General features: G+C 46.5%; 1 protein-coding gene across 1 annotated transcript; it reads right to left on the reverse strand.

Annotated features, from left to right (window-relative positions):
- Nucleotides 1–89: 89 nt before the first annotated feature.
- On the reverse strand, nt 90–18,381 carry RAD54L (RAD54 like). The gene is made up of 18 exons (XM_038144270.1): nt 18,304–18,381; nt 18,104–18,190; nt 16,975–17,094; nt 16,182–16,242; nt 14,502–14,637; nt 13,244–13,313; nt 10,898–11,186; nt 10,367–10,491; nt 8,824–8,974; nt 7,540–7,666; nt 5,343–5,417; nt 4,795–4,925; nt 4,583–4,693; nt 4,317–4,440; nt 3,922–4,000; nt 3,648–3,827; nt 2,057–2,220; nt 90–966 (listed from the first exon to the last, which is right to left on the reverse strand). Exons 1-18 carry the CDS (start codon nt 18,304–18,306, stop codon nt 765–767), a joined length of 2,235 nt encoding a protein of 744 aa, XP_038000198.1. The 5' UTR covers nt 18,307–18,381; the 3' UTR covers nt 90–764.
- Between the last annotated feature and the right edge of the window lie 5,073 nt (nt 18,382–23,454).

Genomic DNA, 23,454 nt, shown 5'->3' on the forward strand with positions numbered 1-23,454 from the left:
CTTTTCCAGTGTCTGCAGTCATTTTACAGAGGTTTTGAATAGCTTGTTATTTTGTAACATTTTTATAATAAAATTATAATTAAGACCCATAATGTACCAAAGTGAATTTTATTGCTGTCATGTAATGTGATCTCATTAAAACACTGCTAGATCAGGGGATCCTGTCCATAACAAAGCAAGTGGTTTCAGAAATGGAGTTACTGGAATAGAGTCTGATTTCCTACTGCTTGCATGATTTTTCAGGCCAGATGTTCAACATATGAGCTAAAATTTTTTCCCCCTGTACCAAATCCTCTTCTTCCCAAGTAATCAGCAAGGTTCACATTTCACAGCAAAAATGGATCCTGCAAGTTTTGATCAGCAACTGTAAGCCAGAGCTGTCAAAGAAAAAAAAAACTGACTGCACATCAAGTGCTATAAAACTCCTGGCTCAAATCTGAAGACAAAATCTGGCTGAGTAGAAGGCACAAACACCAAAGGCAGGAGAACCAGTGCTAAATCTGATCAAGCATGCAAGGTCCTGTTACTCCCAGTTCCCAAGGGGCTGTTTTTCAGGCACACAACACAACAACAAACAAAGAGCCACAGACTCCTTGCTGCAGGGCGCGCCCTGCAGCCACTCCAGAGCCACGCTGCTCTGCTATCCCACAGCCACACAACAGTCCAGCATGCACAGCTGCCCACTGCCCCTTTCCTTGAAAGGGATCAAAGTGGGGCAGGCTGCCACAGCGCCTGCCCTTGCCCCCACAGGGGACAGTAACCTGTTAGGGAATGCCTCGCTGCTCCTCATGGGAGTGATGATGGAAAGTGAAGGTGACAGCAGCGTCCCATGCCGCCTTCAGCACCGAGTCCTGCAGCCCGCGCTTGTCCGCGCAGTGGTGCCACTGGGACAGGTCCGAGGTGCAGTCGGAGCCGTCGGGAGGGGGACGCACCTGGTGCCCGTTCACACAGCGGCGACACTTGATCCTGCCAAGGTCAGTGCAAGATCAGTGCAAGGCTCCTCTGCTGCTTCTGCCTGTGGGCTGTTCAAAACTGCAGCCCGCTAACATCTGTATTAACTCCCCTGGATTTCCAGTTTCTGAATTACTACTGCATTTCAGACAGGTAAGGAGTGACACACATTTTGAAAACCTGGGGGTTAATGGCAGTCCCTCTTCATGCATAACCATTTGGGAATGGTCCAGCAAGACCCAGAGGAAGTTCAGGAGGACTTTCTCTTGAAAGGTGTGGGATGTTGCTTAAGGCAGATCTCAAGTGACTGCTGCTAACACCTTATTAGCATTGCATCAGGACTCCTAAATTCGAAGGGCACACCATGCTCCAAAACACTCCATCCTGGCTCCCACCACAGCCACCAGCTTGTGCTCAGGCTGTTTTGGACATGCCCCACTGAGCTGTCACTTAAGGAGACAAAGAGCAGCAGCAGCCAGGCCAGCAAGGGCTGTTGCCATGCAGAATGGATACCTACACTGAGCTAAGCCTTGATACAGCTTAAAACTAATCCTCTTCGCTTCTTGCCTGAATTAAGAGTCTTAATTTTCACAATGAAGCATTTTCCCTGCACTCCCTGTCCTCCTTCTGGTGGCTATAATACCACAGGTCTCTGGGCTGGGAGAGAAGGGCAGACAATGGAGAAGAGTATTCTTTTAGTTGCCAGAACAGCACTTGGACTGGCTTCATGAATTCTTAGCCAATGGAGAAGCCCTAGTATAGAAGCACTTCAGCATTTGTTTACCAGGAAGAGAGCAGTAAGGAAGGACCAAGTTAGGCTCCACCTTGAACAGCTCTGATCAGTTTTTCTCTTTTCATTAGCTGCAGTATTTCAGTCTCCAAAACAGGCAGCTACAAGGTAGTTTGCTCACTTGTCCAGCCAGCACAGCTTTTCTAGATAATAAAAAGGGAGGACAGCAAAGTGTTTGTGTCTAGGTGGTTAACAGCTCCAGAAGCAGAAACACTTGAGGCTCACTCTCTGGACTTCCTCCTGCTGTCTGGGAGACCCCTGAATTACACAACCAAACTTTTGCTATCCCAGCCATGAGTTATTCAGAATACTCACTTGTCATGGGTGTCACTGGTGGTGGTCTCATTCAGTGTGAAGAGCTCCTTCAGCTCCCCAAGGGAGAAATGCCTTTCTACATCCTGCTCTTCATCTACCACGCAGCTGCTCAGGGCCTTCTTGTGGGTCTGGCGCTGGAATATCTTCTCCTCTATGGTCCCTGTCTACAGGTAAGTCAGAAATGAAGCACAGTTGGAACACAGGTGTTAAAGGAGCTCTGCATGGAGAGGGTGTCACAGATCAAATGGCACTAAGCTGTCAGGACCACTCAGTGCCTCACCAGTACAGGTGACAGGCAAGTTTTAGTAGCTGCACTCCAACCACATGTGTTTTGTTGCAGATCTAACTCAACTCTGCTTCTCTTTCCCTGTGGCTGCAGGAGTGGATCCAGTGGACATACAGATGAGGAAGAGGGAGAACTACCATTCATGGCAAAGCTCACACTATGCACCAGGATGTGCTGACAGGAAGCAAGGGAAAGGAGCTGAGCAGTTACAGCTGCTCCCTGACAAAAAAATTCCCAACTACAATCTCCCCAAGAAGCAGAAACAAGGTCTAGCCCTGGGTGACATGAGCATCAGCACTATTTTCTGGTTCACCCACACCCAGATCAATCACATCCTGCCTGGAGGGAGATGTCTGCTTCCAGAACAGATGTGCAGAAAGCCCAGCATTCTGTATTTCTAAGGCAAAAATCTAAGCAAAATGTCTATTTTGCAAACAAATGTAACACCAAGGAGGGGGGTAATTAGTCATGATTTGCAGACTGATTTCCTATTTCTAAAAGCAAAGGAGCTCCCTGCTTCCAAGTGCAGCAAAGTCAGAGAAGAACTCCATTAAGAAAAGATGGGCAAAGAAGGTCTGTTTTCTCAAAGTAAAAATAATAACTGACCAAGGAACCTAAGCTTATACAAAAAATCCCCAAACAAAACAAAAAAACACACAGAGAAAAACGACCCAACAACTTACCTCCCCCGCCAACCAAAACAAAACCAAAAAACCCTACAGTCTGAACTAATGAGAGGTGAACAAGGGCAGAGGAGACACTTTGAAGCCGCAATCACTACTGGCACTGCTGGACAAAGTGTTAGAGTAGCCTGAAAAGAGCAGTCTCCTTCATGGTTTTCCTCTACAGAGCAGCTACCCCATCTACACACTGGCAGCTCCATCCCAAATGCTGCTGGTAATTCCAAGAACGTATTTGCTGTTTCTAAAGTACACGTACACCCAACTAAAACAGACTGCAGCCTGACTGAAAAACAGCAACCTCTGCATCAGACACCCCATGAAATTAAAGAAGTCAGATGCCTAAATGACTTCAAAGGAACATCTTATCTGCAAAGCCACAGTTGTTTCTATTTCTCAGAAGCCAGCCACTGCTAGAAACCAAGGGCTGCAGTAATGACCCTCCAGCTAGAACCTTCATGGTTTTCCATGGCAACACATCTAAGGGTAGGAAGCAATTAAGTTCCAATCAATTCTGGTCACCAACACAGAAGAGTTCTTTCCCTTCTGGCCCCAATCACAGCAGCTGCAGTCTGGGCTGGCACCCAGAGCTCCATGCTGAGGAGGGGAGAGGAGTTTTCCTCACCGAGAGCAGTCGGTAGATGTAGCACATCTTCTTCTGGCCGTCCCGCCACACGCGAGCCATGGCCTGCTCGTCGTTGGCCGGGTTCCAGTCGGGGTCGAACATCACCAGCCTGTTGGCCCCGATCAGGTTCAAACCACAGCCACCTGCTTTGCTGCTTAACATGAAGATGAACTCGGGGCTCTGCAAAAAAGGCAGGCTTGGATTAGACTACAGAGGAAGCCCTGCTTTTACTCCCAGCACTCAGAGCTGCTCTCAGCTGGCAGGTTCTACTCACTGAGGGGCTGTTGAACCGCTCCACGATCTTCGCTCTCTTTTTAATGGACATGGTGCCGTCCAGCCGAACATACAGATACCTGGAACACACAGCATTTACTACAATCAGACCGCTGCCATCTTTAGAGCATCCTACTTAAAAGAGAAAAATCTGTCACCATCAGCCTTGTAACAACAGAATGGGCTTTAGAAATGTTAGCAGAGGGCCAGAGATTTTCTGCTGAGTGACCCCAGCAGACAAAGCACAAGCTACATTGGCTCCAGTTCAGGAACACCTAAGCTAAAAGACACATCACAAGTTCCTGCTGAGGGAAAGTGTAGAAATAGCCAGTTCTTTCACAGCACAGGCAACAGTACAGTCTAGCAGGATTAAAACACTGAAACACAAAAACAAACCTTCTGCTCCGGCAGAGCTTTTCAAATAGATCCAGTGTCTGAGTGTAGTTAGACACTAAAACCACCTTGTCATTACTGGTGCTTTTGGTAACAGCAAGGATGTAATCCAAAACCAGCATCTTTCCTGGATAAAAAGGAAAGAAAGAAAAAGCTAGAGGTGAGTTCCCAAATTCCACACCCTGGAAGGGCACTTGGTAAGATGCTAAATAAAGTCTTGTGGTTGCCTGTGTTAGGCAGCTCATCTGTACTGCTGAGTTCCACCATACCTGAAAGCTGGGGCTCCACAGATTTGGTGCTGTAGCCAGAGGGGAACATGCCCAGGGCTCCCATAAATCCTTCTTCCTCTTCTACACACTTATCATAGATAAGAGCAGGATCTGAAGAATAAACAGAGCTCAGAGACTGTTTAGAGTGCACAAGGGACACCGAAAAGAGCTCCACCAACAGTGCAAAACCCAAACCCACGTGAACAACTCACGATTACAGAGCTTCTTCAAGGACGTGATGGAAGAGAGAGATGAAACACTGATTTTGCCCTCCTTCAGCTCCTCCACTGGTTTGGCTTGCTTCAGGAAGTTCTTGTACAGCTCAGTCTGCAGAGGTGTCAGTCTGAAACAAAACAAGAGCTCTGCAGTCCCAGCCTGCATTCAAACAAAAGCCCTGCTCCATCTACACAGAGTATTCCTTTCAGCTCAGTTTTTCCAGCTACAGCACAGCCAGCCTAGAACTGCCCCCAAGGCTGCTGGTAGAGTATTGCTATCTTCCAGAGCTGGAAGAGAAGCCTGCAGAGACTGCACAGCCCAGAGCTCTGCTATGACATCTGAGCTGCCCAGAGCTCACCAGGTGGCTGGCAGAACTACCAGTTGTGGGTTGTAGCTTCAGGAGGAAAAGCAACATATTGCCAATGGCTACAACATTATTCCTAGAGGGAAGCAGTCACCACAAGAAGTGAGGGGCTTATTGCAATTTTTCAGTCCTTCCTGTTGCTTCCACTATTTCCCAGACACAGCAGATGCTTTTTGGTACCTGCAGCAGACCACCTGTTCAATCTTCACTGGCAGGTATTTGGACAGGATGTCTGAAGTTCTCCGAATTAAACACCTGCAGGGAGAGAAATTAAGATCAGATGTTTGGATGACTCTTGGATCACTTTTACTCATAAAACTCTGTTTTATCACTATGATTCCTCATGTGGTCAACAGACAGTCCCTCTGGTATTTTCTCTCCAAAGGTCTGTGACAGTCCAACACATGGCAGAGGCCAGACACCCACAATCTATATCAAGCCCCATATAAACCATTGTCTTTGCAAGGCTTCCAATGTGGTTCATGAGATTTGGAGGGATCAGACATGATGCCACCTACACAGAGAGAGCTGAGAGCTCAGTCACAAGACTCAGACTACCAACAGCATTTGCAATTTGAGCTACAATAGACCAGCAGCGTGGACAGCAAACAAGTACAGGGATCAAACACCACAAATTGTGGGCATAAGCCAAAGTGCAGGCAGGCAACTCCCCATTTAGTAACACAGTAGCCATCCTCACCCAAGATGGGCTCATGGCCCGGCCCAAGATTCCAGCAAAGGACATATCCTTCAGCCTCTGGAGCAGTTTTGTCACACTTCAGAAAAGGTGGAATGGACTAGAAAAAGTGCTGAGCTGAGCAACCAGAGTAAGAGGTGCAGAAACCCAGTTCTGCCAGGAAGCATCAAAAGTATGTTACAAAACCTATAGAAGAAAGACAGCAGGGATATATGACAACCCCAAAATCAGCCAAAAGCTGGTAAATAAAAGAATAATCTGGTCTCCGAACCCATAAGCGGCAGGATGAAAAGTAATAGGCTTAAACTGCAGTAAGGAAGATTTATGTTACACATTAAGAGCCTTTTCTGACTGCAAAGACAGCAGTGCCCTGGAAAAGGTGTCCTAGGAAAACCACAAGGTCTTCAGTGCTGAGTGGGGCTTAAGAGATAGTTTAGGTCTTCAGTTCTAACACCTTCTACCTTAGGACAGCAAGACTGATAAATGCCTTCTCCAGGACCCTTCCAGCCTTACCTCTATGATTCCATATGTCTTTGCATCAATGGCTCATTTGCAATTCCTACGAAATTCAACAGACTCATCTGTTACTACTTTTGTGCTTTGTCTTCCCTATTTGTGTATCATGACCATTGCACAATAAAGGAAAGGACAAAGACCTCAACAGAGCCGGGCACAGGCGCTCCTGAACACACTTTTACATCCATTTTTCATCAATTATAAAAATAAATAAATACACCTCAAGAAGGAATAAGCTTTTCTCCTCCCAGCCTTTCTTTTTTCTCAGGCTTCTGCAAGCTGATCTGAGTCAAGGTCAGGACTATCTCTATGGAGTGACTCTACTTAGTGTGAAATTTCATTTACCATTACTGTGAACTGCAGGATAGTATTTGTGATGGCTACAAAAAGATCAGATTAAAAAAAAACAAAACAAACCAAGCAACCTAAAACCACCAAATAAAACCCATAAACTATAATCAGAAAAAAAACTCTGAAGACACCAGCAATGCTGAGAATTCAAGAGTCTTTTCTAGAAAGTTCTTAAAGAGAGCCAAGCAATTGCCAGCAGATATGGATAAACTGGTTGTATTCATGAAGAGAAAACAAGATTGAACAGGTACCACAAATCAACCAAAGATAAAGAAGACAGCACTTCACATCACAGAAGTGCTTCTTGGGGATCAGAAGTCCCATCTCTGACACTTGTAGTCTGTCCTATCAGCCCTACAGAGCCAATAAAACTGTCTAAGTGTGAGCTCGGCTATTCTGTGACTTGGTCAAACAACAGCAGAATTGAGTGACATTCCTCATACTCCTTCTGCTCCTCAACATCTGGGTCAGCTGGATCTCAAGTCTGATCCAGCCCACATTTATAGATAACATAAATAAAAGGATGCTGCCTGATTATTCAGATCCCAGGAGAAAACAGAAACATAGGAGTCACATAATAATTCAGTACCTGAGAGTACTGCGTGACTGTACCCTGTCAGTTACATTTATCAGACTAAAGCTCCATCCTATGTGGATTTCTTTGGCAATAAATACTCGCACAATCACTTGCTGAATAGACGTAACAGGCAAGAGAATTCATTACAGCTACAACTGTAATTTGGAAATATAGCAGGGTTTATGCAAAGGGCTTACAGGCAAATGCTCTGCAAAGAGAAGAGGGATGAAGTTCACCTGTTCACAATACTGATTAGCTCTTTAAGCCTCTCTTCTCCCTTGTGTCGCTCAGCTTCACTTGCATCTGCATCTCTTCCTTTCAAGATGGGCATTTCAAAATGTCTTTTAAATTCCTGTGCAGTTCCTGTGTAAAACAGAAGTGAAAAGGTGACAACTACTACCAGAGAACCTTTGATCAGCATCCCACAGCCACCAAACCTCAAACACTGGGCCCAGCAGATAAAACAAACCCTCATCCCATCCATAAGATTGGTGTTTTTTTTCTAGCCAAGAAAGACTCACACAAGGCAGGCAAATCAATTTAACAGATAATCATTTTGTACTCCAACAACAGTGCAAAGCTAAAGGCCACAGAATTTTACTTAAAACAGTCACTCACATACTGCTTTTGCTCACATTCCAGTTATACTTTTATTCCCAGACTTTGTCCTGGCAAACAACAGCACAGGCATCATCTGTGCCTACTCCAAAATTATCTGTAATCAGTTGCTTATTACTGGCCACAGGCTGAAAGTGAGAAAAATGCCTACTGAGCGCATGCAGCTTTGCTGCAGTAGTTACACCATTAACCTCATCTCAGAGAGAACGAACTGCAAGTACAGGGAGAGTAATCTTGCCCAAAGTACAGGTCAAGGGGGGCAGCTGAAAATCCCATCAGCTCCCTGTAATTACTACCCAAAGTTGAAGCACACAGAAAAAGCAGATGTAGAACATCTACCAGCCCATTCCATCCTTTCCTTGAGAACTCCTGGGGACAAAACAGCTGAACAGAAAAAGACACAGCCCAAATTCTGCTTGCAAGACTAAGAATCTGATGAATTGTGTTTAACTAGAGTTGGGCATGCACTAGAATTTATGAGAAAACTCTTGGACTGGACGCCCAACAACCTGAGACGATCATGGGAGATGAAAAAAGAAATAATTTACAGTAGCACCCAGTTTCACATATTCGTTTTACCTTGATTCCCTTTCCAAAAAACCTGTTGGACTGGTGTAGTTTGCATTAGAATCTTGTTTGAACAGAGCTCAGACAATACATAGCCCCTAGAACAGGGCACCCTGACCTAGGCTTTCTGGATACAAACTGAAAGAGTTTGTACCCAGAGAAGTCTCATAGAATCACAGAGTTGTTTGAAGTAGAAAAGACCTTAAGAGATCATCTAGTTACAAACCCCTGACACGATTTTTCACCAACATCTCAGTTGTTGCTTTTGCTGGCATCGAGGGAAGCCTGGCCAGCACCTTCCCCTGCCTCCCATCTCCCACACATTCCTCTCTTACCCAGGATGCCCGAATTGACAAAGTGCACCAGGCTGAAATACTCCAGCAGGTCATTCTGAATAGGGGTGCCTGAGATAAGGACTCGTCGAGGTGTGTTTAAGCTGTTGAGAGCCTGGTAAGTTTGGTTTTCAGAGTTCTTCAGTCTATGGCCCTGTAAAAAAACCGAGAAAAGGAATAAGGCTGATGAATCCAGTGGCACTGTAAGGAAGCAGCTTGGAGAGCCATATCAGCACTGGTAAAAGGCATCTCACCACTCTTCCCATTCCTGATAGTGGAGTAAGTGTTGCAACAGACTTGTGTCAAGGACAAGGGTCTAGTGAAAAACCTTTAGCCATTATGTGAGGAAACAAGACATTACAAGCTTCCCAAACCAGGAATATCTGAGCTCCAGCCAGGCAAGAAAGACTACCATGAAAACAACAACCACCACACAATACAACTCACAATTCTAAGAACTGTTTCCTGTTCTAAGATGGGAATGTTTTCAGCTACTAACACAAGCACTGAACTCTGGACCAGTAAAATTGTTTCACTCAAGGTCAAGACCACAAACCACTCAGGCCACCTATACAGACCTTTGCACACTAATAAAAAGAGGTTCTTCACCTCTTACAGTGGTAATCTGAACACAGGCCTCATTTATCATGCCTGGGAAAAGCAACTCTATTAGCATCTGAGTGCTGGGTAGGACAAGGCACATGTGATGAGATGCTTTTCTTGAGTGCCAGACTGCAGCAGAGGTTTTTACATTTTTTGGAGGTTACATTTTTTGGAAATGTATAGAAGCCACAATGCCAAGGACATGGGTTCCCAGATTCTCTAGGTGCTAGCCTCATTCCAGGGGCACTGAGAGGTGTGAGCAGTCATGGACTTGTAGATAAAAGGTTTATGGGAGCTACAATCCTGAGGACACTCACTCTTTTCAAGCCCCTCTTGGCACTGCTCAGGCAAATACAAAGCCAAACCACTGGGTGGCACCCCTATTTAATAAATTCCTTCTACCCAGCAGCAGAGGATACCTCAACCCCTGCAGGTCCCAGCCTGATCGTTTCAAGGAGGCAGAGAACACTTCTTTTATTGTGTCCTTCAAAGCATCACTGGCTCTCACTGCTTAACACCACAAATAGGGAATGACAAATGAAGAAACAACTCAATTTTGGCCACGTGAAAGCAGAGCTTGACACACACCAATGCCTGAAAACCAGTAAGCCAGGGCACTACCAACAGAACCAGGCATGGACCTCCCTTCTGGTACATATTTCACATGGAGGGGGCCTTAATAGAGACCCATCAGGGACCTACAAGTGGATGCAGTTACCACCAGCTGGATTTTCTTCACATCTTGGCTCATGAAGACACCTCTCCCACTCAGGCTCACACAGTATGGTTGATCTTACTTAGAGCCTCTGAAACACCAGAATGGGTGCTGTTTATAACCAAGTCTTGTATCCCATTGTGCACTCTCCTTTAAGAAAGCAGATCCAGTTTCACCCAGATGTTGAGAAAACACCAGGAATGGACTGCCCTAAAGGTGCCCCCGTACCTCATCACATATGACCAGCCCAACAGTGCCCTTCTGCAGCACCTCGGCGTGCAGTCGGAAGGTCTCATAGGAGATAATCAGGATGGGTGAAGGCACTCGCAGGCCACGCTGGTTCATAAAGCCAGCTGCAGATGGGAAGGAGAAAAAGGAAAAGTAAAAAAAAAAAAAAGATGAGGAAAACTAATAGAAAACAGGTCAAATGGTCAAAACATTTGCCTTAAAAATTTATGAAAACCTTTCCACCCATATATACCTATTCTCCTTTCCCCACAACTATCCCCATTTCCATATCTGTTCTGCCTCCATTTCCTGGACTACCCTAACACCTAACTAGCTTTGGATTATGGCAAAAGATCAACTATTTCCAAACACACAAGGGTCAGATCTAAACACGTTAGTGGAGAGACAGCCACCAGTCTGCAGAGATCCGGTGGCTGCTCAGAGATGTTCACATGAGCTGCTGCAGCCTTCTTCCAATGCAAGACTTTGACCCCAACCAGCCGAACGCCCAGGTTGCAAACATTTCTGTACCTAGTTTACGGTCAATCTCTTCTTTGGAGCCTCCATCAATGGCCAGTGGCTGGATCCTTCCCCCCAGCCATTTCTCTACTTCATTGTACCAGTTTCTCACCAGGCTGGAGGGAGACACCACCACGGCTTTCTCAATTTCGGGCTTGCAGTCCGGGCTTTGCCGGAGAAGCGTCCACATGAGTGTGATGCACTGGAGAGTCTTGCCCAGCCCCATTTCGTCTGCCATGATGCAGCCATGGCTCCCAGGGATCCGCCGGCTCGTCACACAGTCCCAGAGGAATTTCACCCCCTGCCAAAAAATTGTTCTCTCAGAGCAGGATGGGGACATCGGCAGAGTGACAACTTCATTACCACAATGCACAGGACTGATAGCACAACAAACAGCAGATCCATGTAGCACACACATCCCTGGGGACACGCAGTGTTCTAATGAGACAGAGGGAAACCACCCGAGGCACAGCTAAAATGCTGCCACATCTGGAGTGAAACAGCACTGCTGGTGCCAACACGTACCTCACAACATGCACAAAATCTTGCTACATTTTTCTTGTACAAGTCTAACCAGCTTCTGAGCATGAATTCCCAGAAATTTCTACCCTTGGCTGCATTAGACAGGGCCCGGCCATGAACTAACATGCATCAATCATTTCAAAGAGGTTTATCATCTTAACACCACCAAATCAGGTAATTTTAAATAAACACAGTGAGTAAAGTTGTTTCTGCTGCCCGAATAATTCCCAGAACACCATTATCAGCCCTCATAATTTCTGCCTAGAAGCAGTGACTCACCTGGGGGCTCAAGGACCAAAGCAGATTTAGCTTTAGAGAAGACACAGGGCTGAGGTTTTAACCCATGTCACATGGTGGGAGAAGAGCTCAGCCCTGCATTAGGCCCTGACACATCAGTGAGAGAGATAAAGGGGGGAATGGGGGGGGAAGAGACAAACTTCAAAATGTTCCTGTACCATGTGATGACAAGAGTGCCAAAGAAAACCAGGGCACTGTGCAGGGAATGTACAAGCTAAACACACCTGCAAGGATTCATCCTCTTTACTCCACTACTTAAGACTTGAAGATGGAGCACCTTCACCTGCACTTTGAAGTCCTTTTCTTTCTTTCTTAGACTTTTAGTAACAGGCTAATGGAATTTATTTAAGCTAGTTAAACAATTTTGAACTACATTACTGACTATAAGACTGCATTTTGCTGCAAACCAGCACCTGGGCAAAAGTCACAACAAAGTTGGAGCAGAGCTGAACAGCTACCTAGGAGCATTAGCTGAATACAGCATAGGAATCCGAGCAGGCAGAGACTTACTAGTCAGCCTAGAGCAGAAACTGCTTTATCACTGACATTTACCTGCCAAAAAACAGTGTGACTAGGACACCAACATAACTTTGATACTTGACAAAAGCACCAGCAGGCAGCAGCTTACCCAAAACCAGAGTGCCTCCAGCTATGTAGCCAGAGATGAGCACTACACTGGGTCACAGGTTCATTAGCAGATCTGAGATAAAACTACAAGCCGTGAGCAGCCTACTATGGTCTCAGAGCCATCTGAAGATCTTCCATGCAGGGACACATCCAGCTTCACCTGCTTAGCCTGCAAGATCAGCAATCACAGCTCCCATCTGTGCTCCCTCTAGGCTTAAATTATAATATATTGCTCCTGGGATGAACTTTGAGCTGTCCAGAAGCCCACATCAGGTATTTGGAGAGTTGTAGGCACTGCTGCCATGTTACGATGTTGCACATATTTACAACATAAAATGGTTTTGGCAGCCTCCACCATCAAATTTCAAGTCTACATAGGTCAGGCACAGCTCACACCTACCAAGGGCAGCCTCCAAACGAAGCACACTGAAGCAGGAACCTGCTCTATACTTTCTTAGAAACCGTGGTACCAGAAATTGGAGCCTCAGTGTTTCCTGGCTCAGGGACAGCAGATCCAATCAATTCTGCTGAGCAGTAAAACAGTGGTGGACATCTGCCCTGCCTGACTGAAACTGGGCTGCAATATTGTTCACTGCAACTATATCCCATCACCTTCCACACTGAATTCCACCCAGTAGAGCTACATCTCCAGACTTTAAGGTAAGTCAAAGCAGAGGACTTTCAGCCCTGATTCTTTGCTTCAAAAGAGACAGGAAATATTGTCAGCATTTGGGCCTCTCAGAGGATGCTTAAAATAAATGTTTCACTCAGCATTTGCAACAGACTAGAGTCTGTGGACTGTCAGTCTGTGAGGTCTGTGCAGACCTGTAACAACTCCAGCAGAGGAAATGTGGCTTTTTGAAATGGAACAAATCCTCCAGCCACACCCTCAGATCCCAGTGGAAAACTTACTTCTCTCTGATGGGGTCGTAAAACACGGCTGAGGACAGGATCCACCACAACATGGACAGGTACCTTGTCCCTGCAGGAGGCAGTCAAGGAAGAAGAGAGTGTGACTGAGGAATTTGGCACATGTTTAGGTTTTGTTAAATCTCACTGCTGTACTGAGGACTCTCCTGTGGCACAGGGGAAGCAACTTTAAACAAGAAAGTGAAAAATGGACTAATTCAGCTTTGAGAATGAAGGCAAGAGACCTACCCACAGTCTGAAACATCAGTGGAACCATGCATGTAGGCTGTGGTTACAACAAGGGCAGAATGTTGTTCAGAGATACAGTTAAAACGTCAGTATTGTTTTTCTAGTTTCTATAACAACATCATGACTAAATTTCTGGAGAGAGGAACCCCTCCCTCTGTCCGTGAAGATCCAGGTAACAGCCTTTTTAAGTTAAAACAACAGCACAAAAGAAACTACTTCAGAATAAAAACCAGTAGGCAGCCTAACATTTAGGCCACATTCGTATTTTCTGGAAAAATCTCTTTGCCCAGGATTTTTCTCCGGGGAAGCTGAGAAGCCTCAGAGAAAAAGGAAAACAATATTATCTCATTTGCATCTGCTGTGTTTTGCTGCTTTGGAATGTGGTTGGAGATTGTTTACCAACAGGTGGTTGTTTCATTGGTTTCATGTGAATTGTTTTAACTTATTGGCCAATTATGGTCAAGCTGTGTCGAGGCTCTGGAAAGAGTCATGAGTTTTCATTATTATCTTTTAGCCTTCTGTAAGTATCCTTTCTGTATTCTTTAGTATAGTATTCTTTGATACAATATAGTATCATAAAATAATAAATTAGCCTTCTGAGAACATGGAGTCAGATTCATCATTCCTTCCTTCATCAGGGCACCCCACAAATAAAATACATTTGACAGTAATCTCCCTTTGCTTGTCCTTAGATGCAGATGTTCCCTGACTAACGACTAAGCCATGAGATTTTCTAAGCAACTTCTCCATGCGTGTATGCTCATTCCCTGAAACAGGTTTAAATTTTTGATGCATGAGAGATGGAACAGTCAGTGAAAGAACACAAACAATCCAGCATGGGTACATTCCTTCTTTGACTGTAACAATACCCGAACCAATCCAGGCACAATACTTGGACTCTAAATCCCCATGATGTTCAGACCCCAGCTCAAATATATGTGGGAGAAAAGCACATAAACCTACACCCAGAAAGAGGTCAGAGCTGCAGCATTCATGCCAGGTGATGACTCACTTGTCTATTTTCAGCTGGTCATGGGCACTCAGCACCGGGGGCTCGTACAGAACCAGAGCTCCCTCCTCAAATGGGTCATGGAGAGGACCCCTCAGTCCTGCCCGTTTGACTCCCAGTGAGCGCAAGCCCAGGGGCCCTGAAATCGAACAAAAACACAGCTCAAACAACAACATCTTCCTGGAAGCAAGCAGAGCCTGATTACACTTGGGAACAGTGAATTAATTGGGTGCTGGAGTGGAGGTGCACGCACAGCTGGTGCAGACAGCAAACCTAAGCGGGGCCGTTGTTTGGCAGCACACAGTGCGGCAGGAAAAAACAGAACGAAGGAACAGAGGCAGAGAAGGAGCGATGGCACTGCTTACCCAAGGTGGTTGTTCTAGTTTTTTGAAAGCCAAGGAGGGTTCCACAATGTAAATCTCAACAGCCCAACAAATACACTCCTACATATAGAATATGCTGGGTGAAATTCTCTTTTGGGGTCACCTAACCCAGACTTAGCTAGAATTGTATCTCTGATGCAAGGTCAGGAACTGATCTTTAACAGCGATTAAGTTCTACAGCACCACAGCCAACATCATATTGTCACTACCTGCTCTGGGGTATTATTTTCTCTCTGCTGAGCAATAGTAGATGTTTGGCCTTGGAGCCAATTTCTGTGAAAAGCAGAAACCAAGCATGAGTCCCTTTTCCTAGTACTATATTTTGATGTCATAGTTTTGAAATGGAGATGAACACAAGAACATACATAAAAATCCCTTTTCCCATCAAAACTCGGGCAACTGTGCTCCCAGGATTGATTTTGCTCGAAAAAGATTTGATCAGTCCATTTGTCCACTGTTTACTAAAGCTCCTTGCAGAACAGGAGTGTACCACAAGCTGAGGCAGCAATGCGCACACAACAAGAAAGAAAGAGCACAAGAAACAGCCCTTTTCCCAATTAAGAGAGCAAGGTCACAGCCACAGAAAGCAGCTTCCCAGTAACAGTTCTGTTTGAGCCTCCTGACAAATGCGATTCTCCAGAAGCGAGCTTTGCCAAACTCTTCTGGGGCTTGTCATTCCATATTCAGTGGCTGCTTACAGACATTTTTATAACTAAAGTTTGAGTGAAATTGGTTGATCAGCATTCGAGTTTTTCAGCTGGAGGGTGAAGGGGAAGCAGGGGACATGAACAGGCCCATTTGTTTCTGAGATCTTATGTTTCACTGATTCAAACCAGCTGAGGCTTTGAACTTCAAAATGATCTCGATTTGAAGATCACCTTGAGGCTCAACACTCCAAGCCAAGTAGAAATAAAACTGGCACATACAATCTTTTTCACCACAGCCTTCTGTCTGTTAGCATCATTATTTAAATGATAAACCTTCGTGGCTTGGAATTCATTTTGCTTTTGTATTTGTGATGCAGTGTAAAATCTCCTGGCACTACATCAAATACATAGCAGTAAGACTATAAAATCCAATTCTGAAATGTAGGATTATCCAAACTAAACACTAGTAAGAAATATGAAGACTTTGCTAATATGCCAGTATTTTTCTTTCAAAATTAAGTCAAGCTTTCTGGAACACACACATCAGTGCAAAAAATAACAATAATCCCCACAGATATATTTGACAGGCCTAAGCATCATCTGTTTTACCCGAGTCAGCCAACACAGACAATCCTTAAACCTCCTCATCTTACCTTTATAATTTGGAATGGGGACTTTGAAGGGCTTGGACAAAATACTGCGGATAAAAGCCTCCTAGGAATTCAGAAAGAAAACACATTTCAAAAGTCTGAAATCAGAGATTGTTCAAGAAAGCAAGTTCAGGACATTCTTTGAGAACTCACTTTTGCCAAGTACTCAGAGTCCCTCTATTTAATCTACTCAAGCTTCAACTCTAACTACTTTCAAGACTATCCAAAAGGAAGAAAGTAACAATTCAGCACAATTTCCTCCACCACTTCTGCTTTTCAAAACTATTTTCCTTTGGGTTTTCTAATACATGAAATTGATTTTTCATAGCTCCCATCTTCCTAAATCCACTGGCTTTATTCATTTCTTTAGAGCTTATTGCTCCCCCCTGCCTTGGTAATTTAGTCAGGCAACTCATTTCCAGTAAAGGAGCTGGGTTACCACTGCAGGAACATCCATGCTGGATCAGCAAGCACCCAGCTAGTCCAGCATCTGGTCTCCAGCAGTGGAGGCCCAGAGAGAACTGGGCAGGCTGACAGCATCTGACCCGCCTGGGTGTAAAACTCACACCTCTGGGCATCGTCCTTCACCTGGGCCTCACAGAACTCCCTCATTCAGGATTTCCACACAGTAAGTTCCCCCAGCACAGCTCCTTCAACATTAAAGGGCTGGAGGTGGCAAAAACCCTCTCCAAAAGACTTTGTGTCTGCATAACGCCTCAGTTTAAAAGGGGCCATGGAGGCACTGGGAATTCCTTGCTGAGTGAGCTGTGTGTGTAGCAGCAGCGACCCCACTCACGTGCTGACTGCTGTCCAGGCACTGGGGTCTGTTGGTCAGCTGAGCCAAGGGTTTGCGGAAAGGCGACCGGTAACATTCTCCACTCTCTGTCTCAGCAGCTGCCTTCTGCCTCTTCCGGCCCTGGGAAACACAACCAAACAACTCAGGGGCAGCTGGGGAGAGCAGAGATGCTCTGCAGCCACGCTCAGTAAGCACCAAAGCACACAGACCATCACCCAGGCAGTCGAGCAGCTCTGAGCACACACAGCCATCGCTCACCCCCACTACCACAGGACTCACACAGCAAGGTCACTGAACCTTGAAGTTGAATTTACATGAAGCTTAAAACATTCTCCTAGTTAAGAAAATAAGTAAAAGGGCAGGTTTGTGCACGCTGAGATTTGACCTGTCCTGCCACTCAAAAGCAAAAGCAGAATTAAGAAAAGGAAGGGTCAGTAGCATGGAACAAACTACATCAAAGTCCCCAGAGGCTCCATGGCACCTGGTGTTATGCAGGTGGAAGGCCTCACACTGAACCCTACATTTCAAACACTTAGAAAAGCATGAAAATAAATAAATTGTTGATCTGTTTCCTGATTTAACACAGTCCTCTTCAGCATGAGGCATGGTTTCAACCACCTGCTGGCACAGAAAAATGGATCTGACACAGAAAACATTATGTGAGACTCTTTTAACTTGTATGACATAGAACATTAATGAAAATTAGGATTAGGGCTGAGACTCGTGTCATTAGAAATGCCTAAACGAGGTCTTTACTGTCGCTTACAGATAATCGAGCAAACTGATGCTCCCCCGTCCTGTTACAAAAATATGTAACATTCTGTCTTGAACAGCCTATTCCTAGTTACCCAGGTACCCTTCCCTTCACACAGCACTCGAAGCTCTCACAAGGATAGTTTTTCCATAACCACGAAGCACCATCTGTACGCAATGAAGTTCTTCCACCAACCGCATGCCGAGACACAAGGCTGTACGGCAGCACAAGCCGGGGCGCGATGCGCAGAGGACGGGGATGCTCGGGCACCGGGGAGGGACCGGGACGCAGCGCCGCCCCGCATCCCCTGCCCACGCTGCGGGGTCACACGGGGCCGAGGACACACGGGGCCACGTCCCGGCACCCCTGGCTCACCGTCGGGGGCTGCCAGTCCTCCTCCTCTTCCTCATCTTCATCGCCCGCCTTCCTCTTGGCCAGCTGGCTGGGGGCCAGGCTCCTCCTCTGGAATAGACGCACAACACACAGAGTAAGAGGCCGGGAGGTTCCAGACACAGACACAGATCTCCGGTCCGGTCCGGTTCCCGTCCCACCCGCCCCCCCCCCCCCGCACCCACCATCGCCTCACGGGAGCGCGCGGACGCGGTAACGGCCCGCGCGCGCCGCTGGCGGGAAAACCGCCGGGCCGGCTCCGCCCCGCGCCCACAGGCGTGGCCAAGCGAGCGCCGAGCGGCACCAGAGCCGCATCGACCCGCTCGGGGCTCCGCGGAGGGAGCGTGTGGCGAAGAAATACAATCCACTGATTTATATATATATATATTTATTTATATCAATATCAGTAGGAGGGCTTGAGATTTATAATGAATTTCTGTGTCAAGTAGAGGTGTTCAAAGGGAGACTGGGAGAGAAAAATGAAAAAAAGAATTATTTTTCTGTCCAAAGAAGGACCCTGTTGCCCTCACGCAGGAGTAGCGCTGGCCCACGGGAGCTGCGCCACAAGAGAGTCAGGGGGTGAGACTGCAGCAGGAAATCGGTACGAGGGAATACGCGACTGAGCCATTGCTTTTGGCTCTCCAGCAGCTCGGGTGCTGGCGGAGAGGTGAAGGCAGCTGGCACAGAGGTGTGCAGAGCAGAGCAGGGCCATGGCTGCAGTGAATCCTGGCAGCAGGAATTACAGCCCTGTTCGTTGTGGTGGGCAGAAGGTGACCCTTGGCACCCAGGAAAGAGCAGTGCAGAGGGGGAAGCTGTCCCTTTACAATTTTGCCTCAATTCAGCACAATTATTGTGCAGGCTTCCCTGCTCCGACAGGTGTGACATTGCCTATACTGTGTATGACATGATGGCTGCCCCAAAATCTCTGATCATGGGCCAGCATCGTTTTCTGCACCCATGGCACAAAGAAAAAAATCCCTCTGGAGCACCCTAAAGGGGATTTGTGAGGGTTCAGGGCAAAAAAAGCAAACTCAGGGCAGCAGCAATTTCAGTGTAGATTTGTTTTCCTTCCAAGAGAAGGGTGGCTAGTCCTCAGGAAGGAGCGAGGCTGTGGCTGCTGCAGGGATCACAGCTGACATGATAAATGAGGGCTGTGCTCAGCAAGCAATTTAAAGGACAGACATTTTACAGGGTGCAAAACCGCATCGTTTTGGAGACACACAGCTAAATTATCCTTCTGGCTACACAGGGAAAACCCCAAACAGCTCGGTGAGATGAGCCAAGTCCTCTGACACGTGCGGTTAACCCTTCCATTGCCAGATAGGAAAGGCATCCTCCTCAGGGTGAGATTCCCACACAGCTTGTGGGGAAGAAGTGCTGCTCACAGGCCTTGGAGCACATCCCCCCGAGCCTGTGGGTTCCCGGAGGCTTCAGCACCTGACAGCATTAATAGATCTTGGGAAACCTGACAGATCTGCAGACATTGTCCATGGATCACCTTGGGGACAGGCAGGGAGTGAAATGTGGCCTTTAGTGCAGTCCAGCAGAGCAAACATATTCAACGCCCTGCAGCTCTTGACAGGACTTTGTCTTTTCTTCCTCCTCCAAGGAGGAAAAGAAGAAAGGGGAAGATGGATTTCCCCTGTGTTTGTTGTTTCACTGGTAAACCTGGGAAATAAATGCAAGAACTTACTGGTGTCACAGCTACCCAGCTGACCTTCTTAAACATCAAGAAGCACCTTTGGCAGTGTCCCCACCTCAGTTGCATCCTATTTAACTATTCAGTTTATTAAACATCTACATTAATACAGTTATGTACCTTTAAAATGTAAAATAGTGTGGGTATAAGACAAAGCCAAATTCTTGCATCTGTAGGACTTGAGGTGTAAATGGGCATAGATCACCCCCTGAATAGCTACTGCCTTAACTTTACTTTTTTCCCCCTCTCTTTTTCAAGTCCATCCATTTACCAGTATTTTGTTCCCAAAGCTCTTTCAGAGTTCCATGATGAATGTCAGATATTGCAATTACTGGCTCACTGGGCAGAGAGTGGTTCTATAGGAAGGTAATTGGCTATTTTTCCTGGCATGAATAATATTCACAATAATAGCCTCCCTCTCCATGGCTCTGAGAGCAGTTCTGCTGTGTGCTTTTTTTTTCCCTGCAATGGGAACAGACGCACTTTAGGGCCCAGGCCAGGCTGGGTCAATAATAAAGGGAAGGGGAAGCAAAATTCCTGTTCCATGTAGAGCAGCAGGAAAGATCTTAGTCATCTTACACCCAACATAGAAGTGCTGTGGGTTCCATCCTGCAATGGCTTTTCTCTTGTAACCATTCATGACAAGTCCCCGAGGGAAATTTGGGGTGATGCCAATGTCTGAGTGCAGCCAGTCCCCTCATAAGGCAACCACACTGCAGCCCTGGGGCAAGGTGGACATGCAAGAGGGACTTTCTTCACAAGAAACTGGCAAGGAGTTACAGCAGAAAGAAATATTTTGTTCTTTGTCCAGAAGGGAAGATTGAAGGGCTTGCACAAAGCCACAGGAGCAGCCAGGGACCAGGTCAGCCCTTTCCAGGGCTGTGGGTCCCAGAACAGCCACTGCTCAGTGGTCTCTTTTCCACTCTCCTCTCCAAACCAGCACCTTCAGGCAGAGGTTAAGTCCTCCCCTCTTCTCCTCTCTAATTACACAATTTACTCCTTTTCTACTGTAATCAGCTCCTATTTATACAGCCCTGAGAGATCACAGGATAATCACCATGAGGAATAATCCTGTCATTTCCCTTGCTGTCTCTGCAGGATACTGAGTCCCTCCAGTACAAGCAAGGAAAGGGGAGATGCCAAATATCTTCCTTGGGGACTCTAGAATTAGGCAAAAAAGCAGTCAAAAATATTTATTGTTTATATCGTTTGTCCAAATCAAACAGAGCCTGTCTTCCAGTCACCACCATGGTATGAGCTCATGGCACTCCCTGGGAACAACCACCACCACACTTCCCTGGGACCACTGTTGCACTCAGATCCTGTGGATGCTGTGGCACTCCACTGACCTCCCTGACTCATGGGATCTCCCTTCTTTTACACCCTCCTCCTTTTTTCTTTTTCTTTTTGAGGCTCCTTCCTTTTCTGTGGAGTGCAGGCCTTCCCCAGTTCCCCACAGAAACTTTTAAGAAATGTTTTGGAAGAACTGGGGCCTCTTACCCAGCTCTTCACAGGCAAGAGAACTTGTGACCTTTGTAGCAGGCAGAAAACAGCATGAGGCAGAGATAATATAAGAAAATATCTCCTAATGGAAGGACACCTCAGACCTTGTCTAACAGCTCCAGCCATTCTGTAATGGAAAGGAGAGGCAAAAATCTGTAATTATGACCAGAAGGGCAGAGCTACAGCTTTAACAAAATTCAGCAGTGCTACCTAGATCTTCTCAGGTGAAGCTCTGAAGGCACCAGGACTGCAGGATGCACCAGCATGGCTTCACCATATTCACTTGAGAAAGTAATTAAATATCCTTCCAGCTAATTCCTTTGCAAACCACGAGAGGGAAAGTGACTATGATCATACCGAGTTACTGCCAGCTGGAGTTGTGATCCCGTCTCATCACCACCAGAGACAGCTCATCTGCCCTTCCGACAGAGCCACTTACTGAGAGGGAAAACACTGAGTGCTTTGAAAACATTCACTTCAGGGAGAGAAATCCTTTTCCTTTCTGGAGGCCAGGTGCCATTCTACACACAGCCAGGTCACAGGGGAGACAGGGGATCCCAGCACTGCTGCTGCTCCTGGCACGCATGCATGTTACCACCCAAAAGAGCACAGTCACCTGCCCGGAGCGATGTGAGGCAGCGGCTGATCCACATCCCACCCCCGGCCCTGTCTGGATGCTGAGCTGGCACAGCCTCCAGCTCTTACTGCTGTGCCTGGCAGGGAAGGGCTGACCTTCATCCCGCCTCTCACCCCTCCATCACCCATGCAGCCTGAGCCCAGCCAGGGCACAGCTCTGTGTCCCTCGGCGGGGTGGCACAGCTGGGTGACCCTGTCCCGGTCACTCTGGGGGCCCTTAACCTTCAAATATTACTGTTTCTTTTGGTTCATTTGACTCCTGTCCCTTTAGCTCCTGTGGTACCTAATCCTTATTACTGTTGGAAGAGGAAAAAAAGAAATCTTTGCTAATTGTTTTTATTTACAAAAAAGGCAGGAAGGAAGACATGCAAAATCCTATTTCCGTAAAGCAGCAAAGGCAAAGGAGCAGGGGAAAATCTCTCTAGTGAGCTCTGAGCCCCACAAATGCTGCAAGCTCACTTTCTTCCTCATGGTTTTGCTGCATCCCTCTCCAAATAGCTCCTTGTCCCTGTGCTGGAAATTGAGGACAGGGACCTGCACACCATGCTGAGCCACAGGCCATGGCTTGAGAGTCATGAGATGGAGAAGGGACCAGTGGCACAGGGATAGGAGGACAATGTGGGATCAGTGGGATAGCAGGAAGAGGGATGGCCTCCAGGTCGTGCATCAATTTCCTCCAGAGGCAAAGCCCTGGGCTTCCTCCTCCACTGTTCCTGCATCCACCATTAATCACAGTCTCTGGCACTAATTTCACATTAATCAGCTGATTCCTCTTCAGGCTCCTGGCACTGGCTAAACAGTACCTGTGAACAGAGGCTCGACCACCAAGTGACATCCCCTCACTCTGAGGAAAACCATCAGCAGCTTGAGTGCTTCAGGCATTTCCCCCCTAGCCAGGACTGCTTTGAGGAGCCAGCCCTTCATTCAAGAGGAAGGCAATCCCCACAGGGTATTTTCCCCTGCACCATCTTTGTGTCTAATTTAATTTTTTTTTTTTGCCAGAATGTTTTTAAACATGCATAAGTCTGACTCAGCAACCCAAAATACTTCATTTGATGCAAAGCAAAATGTTCTATTTTGTTTACAAGCTAATTAGCCAGTCTTATCTCGCTCACCTTCATAAACACATGCAAGCCAACAACACAACCTGTGAATATGAAAAAGCCTGGATTTAGGAAACATCAGAATCAAGCTATATTGGCACTTCCAAAACCACATCCCTCCTTTCTCATGGGGAAGATGGAAAGCTGAAATTACTTCCCAAATTCAGCTTGATTTTGCAAATTGGTTTAGCCCTGCTGAAGGTCCATTTTTGCAAGAAATTTACAATCAGTCACAATTTTCCTTGCCAAGCTCAGACGCTTAAAAAGCACTCGGAGAGCTGCAGAGCAAATCCAAGGGCAGATCTCAGCCTTATGGACCGTGGACAGCCCCTGATCCTGCTGAGTCCTCACCAGGTAACAAGGGATGTGTCACCTCTGACCATGTGGGACTGTTC

The sequence above is a fragment of the Motacilla alba genome, chromosome 8 (genome assembly GCF_015832195.1).
Source record: "Motacilla alba alba isolate MOTALB_02 chromosome 8, Motacilla_alba_V1.0_pri, whole genome shotgun sequence".
NCBI classification, from domain to species: domain Eukaryota; kingdom Metazoa; phylum Chordata; class Aves; order Passeriformes; family Motacillidae; genus Motacilla; species Motacilla alba.